The 18,390-nt window shown below is 33.9% G+C and overlaps 1 protein-coding gene across 5 annotated transcripts in view; it reads right to left on the reverse strand.

Annotated features, from left to right (window-relative positions):
• Positions 1-219: 219 nt before the first annotated feature.
• Positions 220-18,390, reverse strand: part of LOC308261871 (uncharacterized protein C8orf34 homolog) — a gene marked incomplete at both ends in the record, with an annotated part of 438,078 nt that continues 419,907 nt past the window's right edge. For 4 of the 5 annotated variants that reach the window (XM_080694054.1, XM_080694051.1, XM_080694053.1 and 1 more), the window contains 2 exons: positions 220-259; positions 2,950-3,013. In XM_080694054.1, the coding sequence (XP_080550180.1) occupies positions 220-259; positions 2,950-3,013 (104 nt within the window). Of the gene's footprint in view, positions 260-2,930; positions 3,014-18,390 lie in introns of those variants that run through there. The other variant, XM_080694052.1, reaches the window with a different exon arrangement.

An 18,390-nucleotide genomic window follows, 5' to 3' on the forward strand; every position in this document is an offset into this window, starting at 1 on the left:
ACCATATATAAACTAGCCTAAACCCAGGATACTAACCATGTCAAAGGCAGCAGGTACCTTGATCACCCCAGGGTCACTGTCCTCTGATTAAACACTTGGGAACCCCCAGGTTATAGCAGTAATGTTTATTATTGATTATAAAAATAACCATTCTCTAAGTGATTACACATAGTAAATAAAATGGGACTATACATAAGGATTTGGATAACTAGTATTTCTTTAAGGACCACTTGCAACTTCTTCTGCCTGTTTCACAGACCTGTAGAGGAGAAATAAAACAAAAGAAAATGTATTAAATATTGAGTCAGTAGTACAACATAAGAACAATTGGGATGCTAATGTTAGGATCTACTCAGTATGAGCTTTCACAAAGGCACTGCCATCAGAGTACTACCTCTGTGAGCCATGCTTTTCTTATGGTATAGTAGCTTCTTGTGTCTGTAGAAAATCCTATTATGAGGAGGATTGCAAGGAAAAATATCCATGTCTCTAGAATTTTATGTTTTTTTCTGCTTTGTGCCACAGTTATGTTTAACATTTCTGGTCTACCAGTTTGATTATAAACATTTTGGAAAAAGACTATGAATCTCCAAATTACTCACAGGGTACTTTGCAGATTGTAATTTTTCAATAAACATTATTTTTTTTGGGTGTCTGGAGATGGAACCCAGGGTCATTAGGCCTCCAAGCTACACTCTCTGCCCTATTTTGTATTCTTTATTTTGAAACAGGGTCTCACTAAGTTGCAGAGAGCCTCACTAAGTAGCTGAGGCTGTCCGCGAACTGCAATCCTCCTGTCTCACTCTCTCAAATGCTGGGATTACAAGTGTGCACCACCATGCCTGGCAATAAATATTATTTAATAAAAGAGAAAGAGCAAAGGCATAAAGAATGGGAGGGAAAAAGGGAACTCAATTGCTTTTGTAGACACTTCTTTCTTATCTGGAAGGCATTATTGTCCCAGTCATCCCCAGCTAACTCCTTTATTTTCTATTCTCTGGCATAGTTTTGGATCTGTTATAGACCTTTATTAAATATGAATAACACCATGGTTAACTCAAAGCTCTTGGATTGAATTGAGCAGTATGAAAGAACAGTTTGCCCATATATCCTACTAAGCACGTGTGTGTGTGTGTGTGTGTGTGTGTGTGTGTGTGTGTGTGTGTGTGTGTTACTAGAATTAAACCCAGGGGTATTTTACCTTTGAGCTACATCAACCCTATTTTTTATTTTTTGTTTTGAAACAGGGTCTTAGTAGTTTTAGTATGTGGTGGAGTTTGTCCTTTGACCTGTGATTCTCCTGCCTCAGCCTCCCAAGTACTGAGATTACAAGTATGTGCCACCACCCCCTGCTCTAAAAGAACATTTGAAAGACTGAAGAAGAGAACCCTATAATGGCAGGGTACCTAAGCAGGAGAGTCAATGTGTCGAAGCATAATACAAGTATTATCTGTGACCCAAACAAATAGAACCACAAAGAAGAAAGCTATAAAAATTAAGATTTTGGAGCGAGATAAGAGTAATTTCTTTTAAAACATTTTAAGCAGAAAGTTTTAAACATATTTTACAACTTAAGCAATATATGTCTATAATGAAAATATTTTAGATGAGCTAATACTATTATCACACCACATGGAGTCACCACTAATGGCATTTTTGCTTGTCACCTTACAGACAGCATTCCAAGAATGTAACCTATGTATGTGTCTATCCACTATATATAAAAAAAATGAGTGCTATTTAATATTTTGTCTTGTGATTTGCTTTTTTATAAAATTATTCAGGAAAACTTTTTACTTGATAAAATGTATATATTTATTCAGTTAATACCAAAATATGTACATATATACCCAATAAGCATAATGTGTAAACATATGTATATACATACTGTTATATGTGTTAAGTTAGTACCAGAACATACATGCATATATCCAACAAATATATATATCTCAACCCAAAGAAAATCACAAACTTAAATCATATAGATTGCCATAATTTTTAAAATCAATCCTCTGTATTTGATTAGCTTTTATTTTTATGCTTTACATGTTTTATTATAACAGTGGTCTCATGATTTATAGTAAAACACTGATCATGTTCTATTAAAAAATGTAGCAATGGATGTACTATTCTGATAGCTACGTACTGTTGGTGCATTGCAGAAATTACTACTCTAAGTAATTTCCTAATACAGAATTCTTGAGTCATTGAACTTCTAGAGCAGAACAAACTTGAATGTGCAGCCAAGGGAGAGAATGAACCTCCATTCCTCAAGGGGTCCATGCCACAAACGGTATGGAAGCCACAGGCAGGGTGCTTGAAAAAGAGTCTAGAATTCAGTTAGGAGAGAGGCAAATGAATCAAAAGCTCTTTCCAGCTTTACTGTTCTATGATTCTATGAGAACCAAGTCCAAATTCAACACTTTTGCTTCTCTCTGGAATATATGGAGAGAAGATATTACTAATTTTGTTCATTTTTGTATAATTGGTTCAGTGGCTTCATGACTATGAATATGAAGCTGTTCTAGGATGCTATAACTACAGGAAATATTTAATGGTGTCATAGTGTTGACGGTCTGGACAGTGGGAGAGTATGTTTTTAACTATAAGTCATTTTTTTTCCTGTCAGAGAAAAGGAGTTTAAAATATCTATTCCAACATCTCAAAATGAGAGAATATAGATTAAATAAGGACATGGGAGCTACCCACAACAATAAGGGAAGGAAAGAAAAAAAGGGAAAGAAAAAAGAAGGGAAGGGAATTTAAAAAGGATGGAAGGAAGAGAGGGAGTAAAAAAAGGGAGGGAGGGGACATCATGTAGGATCCAGGGCATAAACATCTTTTTCCATTAAGTCAGGAGGATATTGTGTTTTCAAAAACCTGAACTTTGAGCAGTTGTCAAGAGCACACATAATTACCTGACATTGATATTAAGTGCTCTGAGCAAACATACCAGAGTAGACCAGGGAAGGGCAAGAAGAGCACGGAACACAAAGAAGAAGGTCAGCAGAACCTGCACAATGAAAGAAAGAAGGTAATATGCCATACCAGGACAATATATCTGTTAAAGACAACTTCCAGCCAGTGGGTTAACAAATTCCTCATGAAAATGAATTGAAAATAATACCAAAGTCACATTTACTGAAGGAGTGCAATTACAATGTCATTAATTGTTGAACAATGTGTAGGTTCTCGTTTGATAAATCAGTCATTATCAACTAAAATATGTGTTGGTCTTTAAAATAAAGTCTAGGGAGAAATGTCCCTATAGATAGGATTCTGGCTATAGAAATAGAAGTGAACTATGAGGAAGACCTGTAAATTTTAGTCATTCTGATGCCCAGCACGGGTCTGGAGGAAGAACAGGCAGCCTAAAAGAGCTTATTCTACAATGGATGTTTATCTGTACATATTGTGATATGGTAAAATTTATAAATTATACTATTATGAAGCCATGGGATTTACATGAAGCAGTACATGCACACACATATACACGGCACTTATAATGCCACATATATGATATTACATGCTAAATGTAATTCTTCTAGACGCAGCCATGGGGCACAATGATAAAATGAATGGGAGGCTGTATCTGAAGGAAGGGAAAAGGAACACCTACTGGGAAAATGAAACATGAGCATTCTAGTTTTAAAAACTGGCACTAAAAGAAAGGAACAAAATCAGATGAAATAAGGAAATCAAGGGAGACGAAAAATTCCATGTGTTGAAGAGAAAAAATAGAATAAGCATAAGTTTCCAAGAATCAGCTCTAGGAAGACTAGTCCTACAAGATGTGATCTATACATACAAAAAATGGTTCACTGGTAAAAGAATTTTGAACATCATATTATATTTGCTTTTTGGAGAATCAAAATATACAATAGTGTATTAAAACTTCTTAGAAGTTCTAAGATAAAGCTAACTATTTTATCTGATATTCACTAAAATTCCTTGATAATGTGCTTTCATATAACAATCATCTTATAAATTCTGTAAAGCATACATAGATGAGTGCTGCTTTAACTAGAAGGAAGAGGTGTTTTGATTATCTGTCCCTTTATTTATTTTGTTTGTCTCAAAACTGAGTAGGGGTCTATCCTGATACTTCTTCCCTTGTTTTGAAGTAGGAGTCCCCTATGCTGGGAATATACCATATCTGCAATATCCTGAGAATGTAAGAAATGAGGCAGATTGGGGGAGGGTAAACAAACAAGTAAGAGTAGTTATCAGGCCTGGAAACAAAGATTGTGTGTGTGTAAAAATTAAAACACCCATTTTTTGTTGAGAATAATGTCACAGGGATAAGTTTTACTCCTTTTCAGGGAAAACCCAGATCACCTGTGTCAATGCATCACCAACAAATGTGTAGGGATTGGAGCAAATACAGTTGATACACCATGGTCATTGCAACTCTGATGAAATAATAAACAATCTTAGCCAGGCATGGTGGCGCACGCTTGTAATCCCAGTATTTGGGAGGCTGAGACCAGAGGATCGCAGTTCGTGGACAGCCTCAGCTACTTAGTGAGGCCCTCCGCAACTCAGTGAGACCCTGTTTCAAAATAAAGAATAAAAAATTGGGCAGGGGGTGTAACTTGGAGGGCAAATGCCTCTGGATTCCATTCCCAGACCCGCAAATAAATAAATAAATAAATAAATAAATAAATAAATAAATAAATAAATAATCTTCAGCGTCCTAAACTGATGGAAAAAGTTACATGAAAAATAGTCACATATCATGATAGGGAACACATTCAACATATTACATGCCATTGAACACATCCTGTTTCGCAGTGGATATCAGTAAACCACTCATGTTTGTAGATATTATAGCCTCCCTAATAATCAGAAGACAAAGATAGAGACTCAAACTTGGCCACTTCTTGAGTGATCTTTAAAAGTCACTTGACCCATCTGAATTAAATTGATTCACTCATTAAATTCATTCATTGCATATTTATTTAGTAAATAGTCAATGCATAAACATCTATTAAATAAACACTTGTCAAAAATTAGAATGTAAAATAGGAATACTAAGACTTTTTCCTGATAGGTTTTTTAATTAAATAAATGGAAGCCATGTATAAACTCTAAAGACTTATATAAGTTGTACAAACTTAAAAAAACACTTTAAATGTTAAGAAATGGATAATCTTCTGTGTCCTAAAATGATGGAAAAAGTCACATGTAATTTATGTTTCAGAAGACAAAGAAAAAGTATGTTTTTGGTCTAAAGATTGTTTAATTTTATTAAGGATGATATACAGTTCTGAGATATTTTGTTAACATTTCAAAACAAGTCATTTTGAAGAAATTTGGCAGCATGATCTGAACAGTTGTTCCACTTTTAATAGCTTACTATGGGATTGAAAACGTGCTTAATGTAATTACTAAATGATATTTATTTTATTATGTCAAAATTTTAATTTTTATGTTTATTATATATGCCTCCCTTAATTTTCTGGATAACTTTGCTTGTAGATAATAATTTGGAACACAGTGTAAACATAACTAAATCAAGTTGAAGTTTCTATTAAAAGCAGATTTCCTCCCTAAAAGTATTACTGTTTCAGGTTCTATGTTGATTTTCCTTATTTTCTTGTTTAGAGTGTTTTCTTCATGACACAAACTCAGTGCTTAGTAAAATAATTTCTCATCTAACAATGTTCTACACACATCGGTTCCCCACACACACACATGCATACACACAAACATATATATGCTTATATATATTTATTTTCTAGAGATATAGTAAAATTTCATAATAGAACATATGACCTTAGATTAGGTCAGAATATAAATTGAACTTATTGTATATTCATATTCATTCTTGGGAAAGACTACTTAACAAATTTTAGTTTTTTACAGAGTAATAATGCCCTCATGGTTAATTAGCATTGGGATTAAAAGAGATTGCATGGCATATAACAACAAAAATTTAATAAATATTAGTCCTTTTCCATTTTATCCTCATGTAGAGATGTATATGTTCCTATCAAAATGTTAAAATGTTAATGGCTCATAATTGGCTTTAAAGAGAAATACTGTGCTATAGTTCTAAATATTTCTTCAAGAAAAATGTAGATCTGTTTTTATGAAAGACTTGATGACAATTTTTAAATTAATTACTAAATTAAATATATATCAGAACATGCTAACTCTTCCAGAAAGATATTTTATGCTACAATCTTGGATTACTGTGCTTAGAACTCTTATTTTACCTTCATATTCCATTTCTGTTATACCTATGCAAATAGTTTCTTCAGAATTAATGCCTATCTTCAGACTACAATTTCTCATTAGATTCTTGTAACAAATATTTTACTATCTCTTCTCAAACTATACCAGTCAGATTAGCTCAAAATCAACAGAAATATAGCATCTGCTGGAGAGAATAGATTATATATTGATTTTTTTCTTTTTTTTTCTTTTAAATTTTTTTTATTGGTGCATTATATTCATACAACTTATTGGGGTAAAAAACTTGTGTGTACAAACATGTACTCATCGCTGATTTAACCCCTACCCAAATCCCACCCCATTCCCTCCCCATCCCTCCCTCCCTTGCTTGGCTTAGTGATTGACTTCAATATGTTTAAGTACATTGTGAGCTTTAGAGATTTTCCTCTTCCCACCTCCTTTCTCCTCCTTTAGGTTGTCTTGTTTGCTCCTCTTTTCTCCCTAACTCTCACATATTAGGGAAAGCATCTGATTTCTTATTTTTTGTGCCTGACTAATCTCATTTAGCATAATGTCCTCCAGTTCCATCCATTTCCCTAAAAATGATGTAATTGATGTAATTTTGATGGCTGAGTAAAATTCCATTGTGTACATATCCCACAGTTTTGTAATCCATTCATCTGTTGATGGACATCTTGGCTGGTTCCATAGTTTGGCTATGGTGAATTGTGCAGCTATGAACATAGATACACATGCATTAGTTTGGTAGTTTGGTTTCTTTTCTTTTGGGTAGATACCCAACAGTGGTATTGCTGGATCAAATGGTAGATTTGTTCCCATTCTTCTGAGGATTCTCCATACTGTTTTCCAAAGTGGTTGCACTAATTTGCAATCCCACCAACAATGTCTTAGAGTTCCCACTTCTCCACATCCTCGCCAGCATCTGTTGTTGTTTGTGTTTTGAATGATGGCCATTCTAGTTGGAGTTAGGTGAAATCTCAGGGTAGTTTTGATTTGCATCTCTCTGATTGCCAGTGATGTTGAGCATTTTTTCATGCATTTATTGGCCATTTGAATTTCTTCTTTTGTGAAGTGTCTATTTAGTTCATTTGCCCATTTTGTTATTGGATGCTTTATTTTCTTAGTATTGAGTTTCTTGGGTTCTCTGTATATTCTAGATATTAGTCCTCTATCGGAGGGGTAGGTGGCAAAAATCTTCTCCCATTCTGTTGGCTCTCGATTGAGACTCTTGATAGTTTCCTTTGCTGAACAGAAACTCTTCAGTTTCATGCAATCCCATGTATTGATTCTCCTTTTAATTTGTTGTGCCTTTGGGGTCTTGTTGAGGAAATGTTTGTCTGTGCCTATGTGTTGTAGTGTTGGACCTATGCCCTCTTCAAGGAGCTTCAAAGTCTCTGGTTTAATTTCCAAGTCTTTGATCCATCATGAGTTGACTTTTGTACAGGGTGAAAAATTGGGATTAACATCCAATTTTCTGCATGTGGTTAACCAGTTTTGCCAACACCATTTGTTGAAGAGGCTATCATTTTTCCAGTGTGTGTTTTTGGCCCCTTTGTCAAAAATCAATTGGCTGAAAGTGTGTGGACTTGTTTCCGGGTCTTCTATTCTGCTCCATTGGTCTATATATCTGTTCTTTTGCCAGTACCATGCTGTTTTTATTACAATGGCTTTATAGTATAGTTTAAAGTCAGGTATTGTGATTCCGCCTGCGTGGTTTTTGTTACTGAGAACTACCTTGGCTATTCTGGGCTTTTTGTTATTCCAGATAAATTTAAGGACTGATTTTTCTATGTCTGTGAGGAATGATCTTGGTAGTTTAATGGGCATTGCATTAAATCTGTAGATCACTTTTGAGAGGATGGCCATTTTAATGATATTTATTCTGCCAATCCATGAACATGGAAGATCTTTCCATCTTCTAAGATCTTCTTCGATTTCTTTTTTCAGTGTTTTATAATTTTCTTTGTAGAGATCTTTTACCTCCTTGGTCAAGTTTATTCCTAGGTATTTTATTTTTTTGTGGGAGATCCTGAGTGGAAGTGTTTTCTGAATTTCTTTTTCAGTGGATTTATGGTTGGTGTACAGGAAAGTTTCTGATTTTTTAAGATTGATTTTGTATCCAGATACCTTGCTGAATTTGTTAATCAGTTCTATAAGCCTTTTAGTTGAGTTTGTTGGGTTTTCTAAATATAGTATCATGTCATCAGCAAATAGTGAAAGTTTGAGTTCTTCTTTTCCTATTTGTACTCCTTTGATTTCCTTTTCTTGCCTTATTGCTCTGGCTAGAGTCTCTAGTACTATATTGAAGAGAAGTGGTGATTGTGGACATCCTTGTCTCATTCCAGTTTTTAGGAGGAATTCTTGAAGTTTTTCCCCATTTAATATGATGTTGGCAGTGGGCTTATTGTAGATTGCCTTAATAATTTTGAGATATGTTCCTTCTATTCCAATTCTCTGCAGTGTTTTTATCATAAATGGATGTTTTGATTTTTTTCTTCACATGTATATTTGAGGTATAAAGAAGAATAAAGTTAGGATAAATCATAGTATGGATGTAGGTATGTTAATTACCATCATGAACTGTTTGCATGATGAGAATTCTGAGCAATTATACCTAGAATATCTAAGATAATTGCATAAGCTGACCATAGCATCTGTGAGAAAATGAAAGACAATATCTAGCATTCTTAGAATTAGAAACTAAAAAGGGCCAAATAAAGGTGTTAAAATAAAAAATGCAGTAACTGAAATTCACAAATCTACTTGTACAGTAAATAGCAGATTTGATAGTTATAAAAAGAAATAATGAACAATATAAATCAAGATACCCAGAATTATGCTCACAATCAAACTGATGGGAAATGGGACAGAGTTGAAGAGAAGTGTTTTGCATAGAGTTAAAAGGATTAATATATGTGTAACTGAAAGCAGTGATAATTTTGAACATAATACCCAAATTCTCTTGCATTTTCCCCCAGTGGTAGAACTGTGTTATCTGTGACTGCTCGACCAACAAAATGGCAGAAGTCATGCTGAGAGTTTCTAGGCAGAGTCTTAAAAAAATGGGCAATTTCTCACATCCTGACTCTTAAGACACTTTTTTTTTATAACCCAGTGACAAGGATGTAAGAAAGTCCAAGTAGTCCATGGAAAAGTGGAAAAGGAAAGGTATGCATGGGTGAAGTAAAATTCTTTGGCCTTCAGCCATGAATGAATCTTTTACCAACAACCCTACCTCTCACTGTGCACAAGAGTCAACTCAAAATGGATCAAAGACCTGGAAATTAGAACAGAGACTTTGAAGTTTCTAGAGGAGGCCGTATGGCTAACACTCCATCATATACAGGCACAGGTAGACTCTTCCTCAATAAGACCCCAGAACATAGAAAATTAAAATAAGAATTGATAAATGAGATACCATTAAACTAAAAAGTTCTGCTCAAAAAAGGAAGCTATTAAGAGTATAAAGGGAATGGAAACTCTTTGCCAGCTCTTTATCTGACAGAGGACTAATATATAGAATAAATTATCTTTAATACACTGAACCAATTATGATGACACATACCTGTAATCCCAGTACTTGGAAGGTTGAAACAGGAGGATCGCAGGTTTATTTACAGTCAGACTCAGCAACTTAGACTATTTCAAAATAAATAATAAAATAGGGCTGGAGGTATAGCTCAGAGGTATTGCTCATTGTTTCAATCCCAAGTACCACCAAAAATATATAATATATTGACTGATGAAATAGTATTAGACTTCTTATGAATATACCAAAAGTCTGGTATCTGATTTGATTCATAAAAACATATTATATAGTACTTAATTATGTAATTTCTAGATAAATCTATGGAAAGTACAGAATAAGTAAGATCTGGTATATGTTCTTGATGATATTTTATTCCAGTTGAAAGGAAAAGATGAACATATATAAAACAACTGCAAAAGTTTCATGATGGAAAATTTTATTCTTAATTGTGAAGTTCCAATACATGTAGTTTTAAAGAAAAAGATGACTTAACAAAGCTGAGGAAAATTGATTTTCAATGAATTAAAGAATGTCTGGTAGACTGCATTACTTTTGAAATTATATTCATTACAACTGCCAATATATTGAAGATGCTATCAATAATTTTCAAGAAAATAATTGTCAGTTGATAGAATGAACTTTTCATGAACCACCAAAATTCCCTCCATAGAATTTTTTTTAATTCATGTTCATAACAACACAAAAATATTCTAAACAATTAGAAAATAAAGAACATTTCAGCACAATTTTAAAATTCTGAGATATAATACATATGCAAAAAAGTACAACAAAATGTGTGTTTCAGGAAGAATAAAAATGGTAAAGTAAGCACCCATGAGGACCCGTCCCGGTTGAGAAGTAGAGTACTCTAGCCCTAGAAACTTGTCCACTTACTCATTCTTAGCTACAAAAACAATTTAAACAACTTCTGCAAATGCTTTATATATGTTCATCTTTTCCTTTCAATTGGAATAAAATATCATCAAGAATATATACCAGATCTTATTTATTCAGTACTTTTCATATATTGTTAGTTACAAATGACATACTTAAGTACTATATAATATGTTTTTATGAATCAAATCAGAGTATATAAGTATTTACTTGCTTTTCTATATAACAACGTTGTATGCATATTTTAGCAGTGTAGTCACTGTATTTTAGCTTTTCACAGTTATAGTGAGATTTTTTTTAAATCTCATTCCTAATCTCAAAGGAGGAATTTCTTTTTTCTTTTTGTGGTGCTGAGAATGGAATATTCTACCTCTGAGATACACTGACAGGACATCCCTATTTCATTTTTTTTTTTTTTTGGAAGAAAATCTTGCTAAGTTCAAACCTACATTTCTCCTCTTGTGGCCTCCCAGGTACTGGGATTACAGGTGTGTGCCACTACACTGGGATGGGAGTCTTAAGTATTGCATAAAGTAGGATGTTTGCTACAAGATTTTTTTGTAAATGGACTTTTTAGATTATTTTTTCTTACATTTCAAACTCAGTAAGTTGTCTAAACATGAATTCATTTAAAAATCTCATAACATAATTTTTATTCATTATTGATACTACTTTTTCATTTTTATATTACTGTGGTTAATTACACCGAGTTAAAGTTAGATTTTCCTTTTCCAATATCCCTCCCATATGTGGTGTATTGGAGTCAAGATGATCTTGCCTCATAAGGTGGGTTGAGCAATGTTCCCTCTTTGTTTCTCTGAACTTGCTTGTGTAATATTGAAATTAGTTTGAAACACTTGGAAAAATTCAGTGATAGAGCCATCTTGGCCTGAAATTTTTATTTATGTGAATATTTTTAATCATGCATTTATCTTTTGAAATAGATGTTTTTGTTTCTTCCTCTCTCCCAGTGTCATTTAAACATGGAAGTAATCCAATGGATCATAGCATATGCAGATAATAAAATATACTATGCACTTATTTTTTTAATTATAAGCTGAGTGTGGTGGCTCATGTTTCTAATCCCAGTACTTGGGAGGCTGAGACAGGAGGATTGCAGGTTCGCAGCCAGCCTCAGCTACTCAGTGAGGCTCCCTGCAACTTAGGGAGACCCACTTTCAAAATAAAAAATAAAAAAATAGGGCTGAGGATGTAGCTCAGAGGTAGAATTCCCCTGGGTTTAACACTAGTACCACAAAATAAATAAATAAATAAATAAATAAATAAATAAATAAATAAATTTATAAAGAAATATTTGACAATGTGGAAAATATTTAAAATATAATGTTAAAGCCACATTATAATACTCTATGTAGGATATCTATTACCGCTCATTATTGTATAAGTTATACATAATCCCAGGTTTGTGTGTATGTATGTATGTATGTATGCACCACATACCTGTATGAGAAAAAAATGGGCATATGAGAATTAAAAAATTCACAGGAGAAAAAAGTCACCAATTATGGACACTATTTTTGAGCAATGATGTTATATGTTTTTTCTATTTATTTCATTGTTTATATAACATGACTCATATCAAATAATTATATCTTCTCTTTCTATTAGATAGGTTTTAATTAAATACTACATAATTGTTATCAGAAAAAACTGATTTATCTTAAGCCAAAATGTGAATTTATTTATTTCATCCTACCAATATTATATATTTGTGTAAAAGAGTGCTATTTAACCAAAGGTATTCAGGAGTTGGTAAAATATTTTTCAGGCAATATGACAAAGTAAGTTGAATACCTTTGGCAGCTAGGAGATAATTTCAGACCCATGATTTGGTTCAGAGAGAATATAAGCAATCTCAAGTCCAAGCCAGGACAGAAATTGATGTCAGAATATTGACCACTGAAACAAACTGGGTTGAGGATAATAGGAAGTGAAAGTCACTATGGCAAACTGGCCGGTGTATTCATCATCTAACGCCCTTGCTCAGCTCACACTGTTTTTCTATGAGGGAATGCAAGTCTAGTATTACCATATGTTCTGTAACTCTAAGAGAAGAGCCTCTAGATATTTTACTTGGGATATCCTAATTTGTAAATTCTAATTTTATTCCTATGTTAAAATAAAGTGTGTCTGTAGATATATCCAGCATAGGCTGTTAGTTCATAGTCTCTGCCTTTAAATAGGACACACAGAAATGAACAACCCTTAGTGCCCACTGAAAACAAAACCTTAGTTACAAAGAAAGCCCACATATAGGTGTTTTAAAAAAACAGAAAGTCATTCTCAAGTAACACCATTTTTATAAATAATTATACCTAAATAAAAATGAAATCTAATTTAGGAAAAAAATGTATAAATATTTTCTCATTGGCAATATATTTCCTGAATATCTCCCTGAGTACTATTTATTTATTAGTAAAAGAATCTCACTCTAAATTCTGTATTTTGGGTATATGATATGAAGACTGAGTCCGAAGCAAAGCAGATTATGGTAATTTCTATAGAATTTCCTTTATCTCTGACCTGAGATCAATTAAGTAGCTAAAGAGTTATGAGAAGTCACTGCCATCCTTTTGGGCTTCAGCCTCCTTACTTATTAAGTTATGAAGTTGGGTAGATATTTTCCATCTTTGAAATGTTATGAATCTAGGAGACTACCCATATAGAGAAAACAGCTCCCTACATAAACTTATATATTATTTTCATAGGAACAGTCATATGTGCTTTGGGACTTCAGTTAATGATTGGATCTAAAATGGATTGTGTTCTTACTTTTTTTTATTTTTACTTTTTTTAATGCATGCTAGGCAAGCACTCTACCACTGAGCCATATCACCAACCCTTTAACATTTTATTTTAAATTTATTTTTTATTTTGAGATAAAATGTCACTATTTGCCTAGTACTGGACCATCTCTGTTCTTACAGTTTACCCTTTCAGATTTACTTTTTTCTAATCTTAATTTGATGTCTCCTTGAAATAATACCTATAGCTATGTTTCCTGGGCCATCAAGCACACTGCTCATGGTATCTTTGTATGCTTGCCCAGGCTGTTATTCCTGCTAGTTATGAACTTGGGCATCTCTAAATCATGTAACTAGCCAGGCAAGGTGGCACACAACTATAGTCCAAGCTAGTTTGGAAGCCAAGGCAGGAGAATCACAAGCTCGAGGTTATCTTAGGCAACTTAGTGGGACTCTGTCTCAAGAGCAAATTTAAAAGAGAAGCTAGAGATAAAGCTCAGTGGAAGAGTGCTTGCCTGCCTACCATGTACAAGGTCCTCGGTTCACTCTCCACCTTTCTCTCTCTCTTGCTCTTTCTCTCTCACACACATACACACAACTAATGTTACCGGTGCTTGTGTATTTTCTGTAACTGCATTAAAGATTTACTTGCCTACTTATTTTTGGATCCTTTATTCCACAGAGTTTAAATATACCATAGTTTCTCAATATATGCATGATGACTTTTTAAAATTCAAATATGGTTGTATTAAGGGCAGATTTGACATATGAGATTTATGTTCAAGAATCTTTTTGATTTGGGACAAAATCTCCAAATCTATTTAATTTGTGAAGGTGATACAGGTGAATTTTGAGAATTATGGAACAGTTTGCCTGCTGTGAACATGCTCAAGTTTCTTCAATGACTGAAAATATTCAGAAAAAATTTCAGAGACAAACAAATAAGGTTTTACTTGTAGCCAGCAAGTACATTCTTGTCATGTGTGAAAGATACTCCATCTGATATAAGGCTGCCCGAAAGCTTTAGTAATTAAGGCTAAAAAATGAATTAGGCTTTCTTCCATTTTATTTTTGTTATTTTGTATTTTCAGACCACACCAAAACAAATATGTAGTCCATGACAAAAAAGCACTTAGAAAAATGATTAAAAGTATGTATTTTAGTCATGTGAAATTTTGATTTCTTAAAAAATGGACCACGTAGCTCCCATTTTTAGTTTTCAAGAATTTGACTCCATATAATATTCTAATCCAAGAAATTTTCATTGCAAAATAATATTTTGGCTGTCATGTTTAAAGATAGCCTTTTTAATGCTTGCAATGAAAATTTTTACAACTGTTGTATATGACAAAAAAGTTTTAATAAACAAAGCAGGTAGTCTGAAGCATTGAACTCTATCTAGACCTGAGCAACTTGACACATTTTTTCATTGCACTTATTAAACAATAATCGTTTATTTGGTGAGGTTAAATTTTATGTATTATTAAATTTTGCCTTTTAAATTTTTTCTAGGGCCTTATGAATCATTTGAACATTTTATAATCAGAGTTTTACCAGAGACATGGGAAATATTGCAACATATGAATACTCTAGGAATGATTCAAAGCATTTGCCCTCTAAGAATTGTAAAAACTTATTTGTAACCAAAATAATTATCAGCAATTATTACTATACTATGAAATTATAATTTATATTGGAACGCTTTGCTTTTAACGGACAATTGATAATAATTATTGACTTACTTTTATATTATTGGTTAAAGATCAATTCTAAAGAATTTACGATGATTATAAATTTTAAGCATGCAAATATTTGATATAACAAAATTAGATGATTTATTGTCTAAGTGTTTTAAGTGCTCTGAATTATTTAGAAAATGCTTTAGAATTTTCTAAAATATTAAAAGTGAAAAAGTGGGATTAAAATATTATCCAGATTTCTTTCCATTTTCAAAAAGAACCTATTATAGTTTGCTATAAGGTTTTCCTTTTCTTTTTTTTTTCTTTTTTCTTTTTGGCAGTACCAGGGATGGACATCAAGGGCATTCTACCTTCAAGCTAAATCCCCAGACCTATTTTTTAGTCTTTTTTATTTTTAAAAATTTTTATGTGGATCATATTGAAAATGGCATATATTCAAACTGTGCTTGGTGCCCTGCCCCCACCCGCTTCTCCTTCCTCCCCTCCCATAATGAGTGTCCAGGTTAACATGCTACATTCATACTTTTACATATATTCGAATGTAGCTCCTCCATTAATCAACCTCAGCCTTCTTCCTCTACTACCCTTCCAGTCTAACTCTACTGAGGTTTCCCATCTGATCCCTCTGGAGTTCCTCTGGTATTCCTAATGCTTCCTAGTTTGGGCATATTAGAGAAAACATATGTTCCTTCTCTTTCTGTGCTTGGCTGTTCTCAGTTAACATAATGTTCTCCAGGTCTTTCCATCTTCTTGCGAATGACATGATTTTGTTCTTTTTTTTATAGCTGAGTAGAATTCCATTGTGTATATTTCCCATGATTTTGAAATCCATTCATCTGTTGATGGAGACCTGGGTTGGTTCCATATTTTGGCTATTACGAATTGTGTTGCTATGAACATAGGTATGCATATATTACTGTAGTTCTCTGATTTCAACCCCTTTGGAAAGATACTCAGGAGAGGTATAACCAGATCATATGGTGGATCCATTTCCAGTTTTTAAAGGAATCTCCACACTGATCTTCATAGTGGCTGCACTAGTTTGCACTCCCATCAACAGTTTTGAAAGAGGGTCTCACTGAGTTGTGAAGGGGCTTGCTAAGTACCTGAGGCTGTCCACAAACTGCAATCCTCTGTTCTCTGCTTCCTGAGTGCTGGGATTACAAGCATGCATCACCATGCCCAGCTTTCCTGCTTTCTTTGAGGGCTCATCTTTCTAGTTATCTGAGTGTTATTTTTTCACTTTGCTATTATTATTATATTCTTCATTGTTTTTGGCGCCTATGTTTTTTTTCTCTACAAATACTTTTTTTGTGGGGAAAACTAAGCTGACTTGAAATAATAACAAAGTACCAAAGTCTTATTTCACTTACCTTCTGAGGTAAGTATAGCCTACTTCTTTCTGATGCCATAATCCTAATATTATTCAAATACTAAGAGTTCCAAGTTCATAAAGCTTTGGCACCTGTCTGAAATGATTAGCCATCAACTCATATTCATCTTGAGCTTCTACACTGTCCACTGCTCCCCTCTTCACTTCTTAGCAACCCATTCATGTCTTGTTGTAAACCTGGGGACACAATCACCTATGATAACTTAATACTACTATCTCACAATTTCTCAAATACAGTCTTGGAAGACTACTCAGAAAGAAATAACCTGAGGTTATATTAAGAGAAAAAAGGTTGTGTTCAAGGAAAAAAGTCTGGCCATGTTCTGAGTGAACGATGGAATCCTGTGCTCTACTTACTGATCCATCTGCTTCTGCTCTCAAGAGTCACTGCTTGAACTGTGCCAGCCCTTGGTGAGCAGACTGAGGGGAGGCCATTAGTGAAGAATGGGGCAGTCAGGGTAACAGGATTAGGTCTAATCAGAACACCTCAGCTCTAGTCCTGCCTTTGCTATCAACAAAATAAGCCTGCATCGTCTTGCAATTTCATTGTCTTGCAACTTCATTTCCCTATAGCAAAACTGAATTAAGACTGAGAAGATTAGATTAGCACTGCTTAAAAGCCCAAATCACTTGTTCTTTCAGAAGTTAATATAACAGACATTCCATAAATTGTGGACATTCTGAAAATAGAATTTAATAGGCATGCTGCAAAAAACAACTCAAATAAATATGCAAAAACATTAGACTGAGCACAGTGAAGCAGATCTTGTTACCATAGAACTACTCAGTGATTTTATTATGTAAATATTATAGAAGAGTCTCAGTGGCATTTCCTCAATTCCAACAATGGCTAGGATGCTGATTACACTTGATCTATTCATTTAAAATTATGGAATTGCTTATTATATCAATGATGATGTCTTACAATTGAGAGCCCCTCAAATGTAATAACACATATAATTCCCCCAGACGTATTTTATGGCAGAATTGTTTTTAGTAGTTTCTCATGAAACTAGGACTCACATATTGTCTGGTTCTGTATCCCATGATGAAAATTTTATACTCCTTTCTTCAAACAATAAAATCTAGGCCAATGAAATAAAAGAGAAAAAGAGAAGTATCCCCATAATGCCGGGATCTCCAAAATTCTGCTCCTACACACAAGCAATTAGAATACTAGCAAAAGCCATCAAAATTGACTTAATCAAAGGCTTGCAATAGCCTGTGAAACATTAAGTCAAGAAAAACAGCTGGGTCTCAATAAGAAAACTGAGTTGTGTGGGATTTTAACTTGCCTCATGTCAATACACTGCTCTTTAGCTCTAGTATCCTTGAAAGTAAGTATTCTGACAGCTAACAGTAACTGTAATCAAAGCTGCCTAGACTCTACTGCAGACATGGAATGGACTTGGAGTTCTCAAATGCTCTATTCTGGGAGAACTGTCACTACTTGACCTCTATGGAAGATGCCTGGATAATACACACTTCTTGGGCTTTTAATACATATGAAATAAAGCTTACTTGGTGAGAAAATCTGCCTCAAAGACATTTCTCAAATATAATCAAGGGTGATATTTTTGCATAGCAGCTGCATGAGACAATAGTACCAGTTGGGCCAACAACAGGCTTATCAAAAAGAATTGAATGTAAAATTCTCTTTAAAATTTTATTGGTGCATTGTAATCATATATCATGATGAAGTTCAGAGCTTTAGAGACATACATGCACACAGAACACCCCCACACACACACCGCACTCCCCCTCTGGCTTCTACTCCCCTCTTCGTTTCCCTATTCATGATATTGAGATTGGCATTGATAATTTTACATATACACATAGTGTCAGTTGAAATGCTTCCTTCATCAAATATCCCTCCCTCTACCCATCTCCCTCCACTAGATCCTCTCC

Source organism: Muscardinus avellanarius, assembly GCF_963383645.1.
Source record: "Muscardinus avellanarius genome assembly, chromosome: 4".
Taxonomy (NCBI): Eukaryota; Metazoa; Chordata; class Mammalia; order Rodentia; family Gliridae; genus Muscardinus; species Muscardinus avellanarius.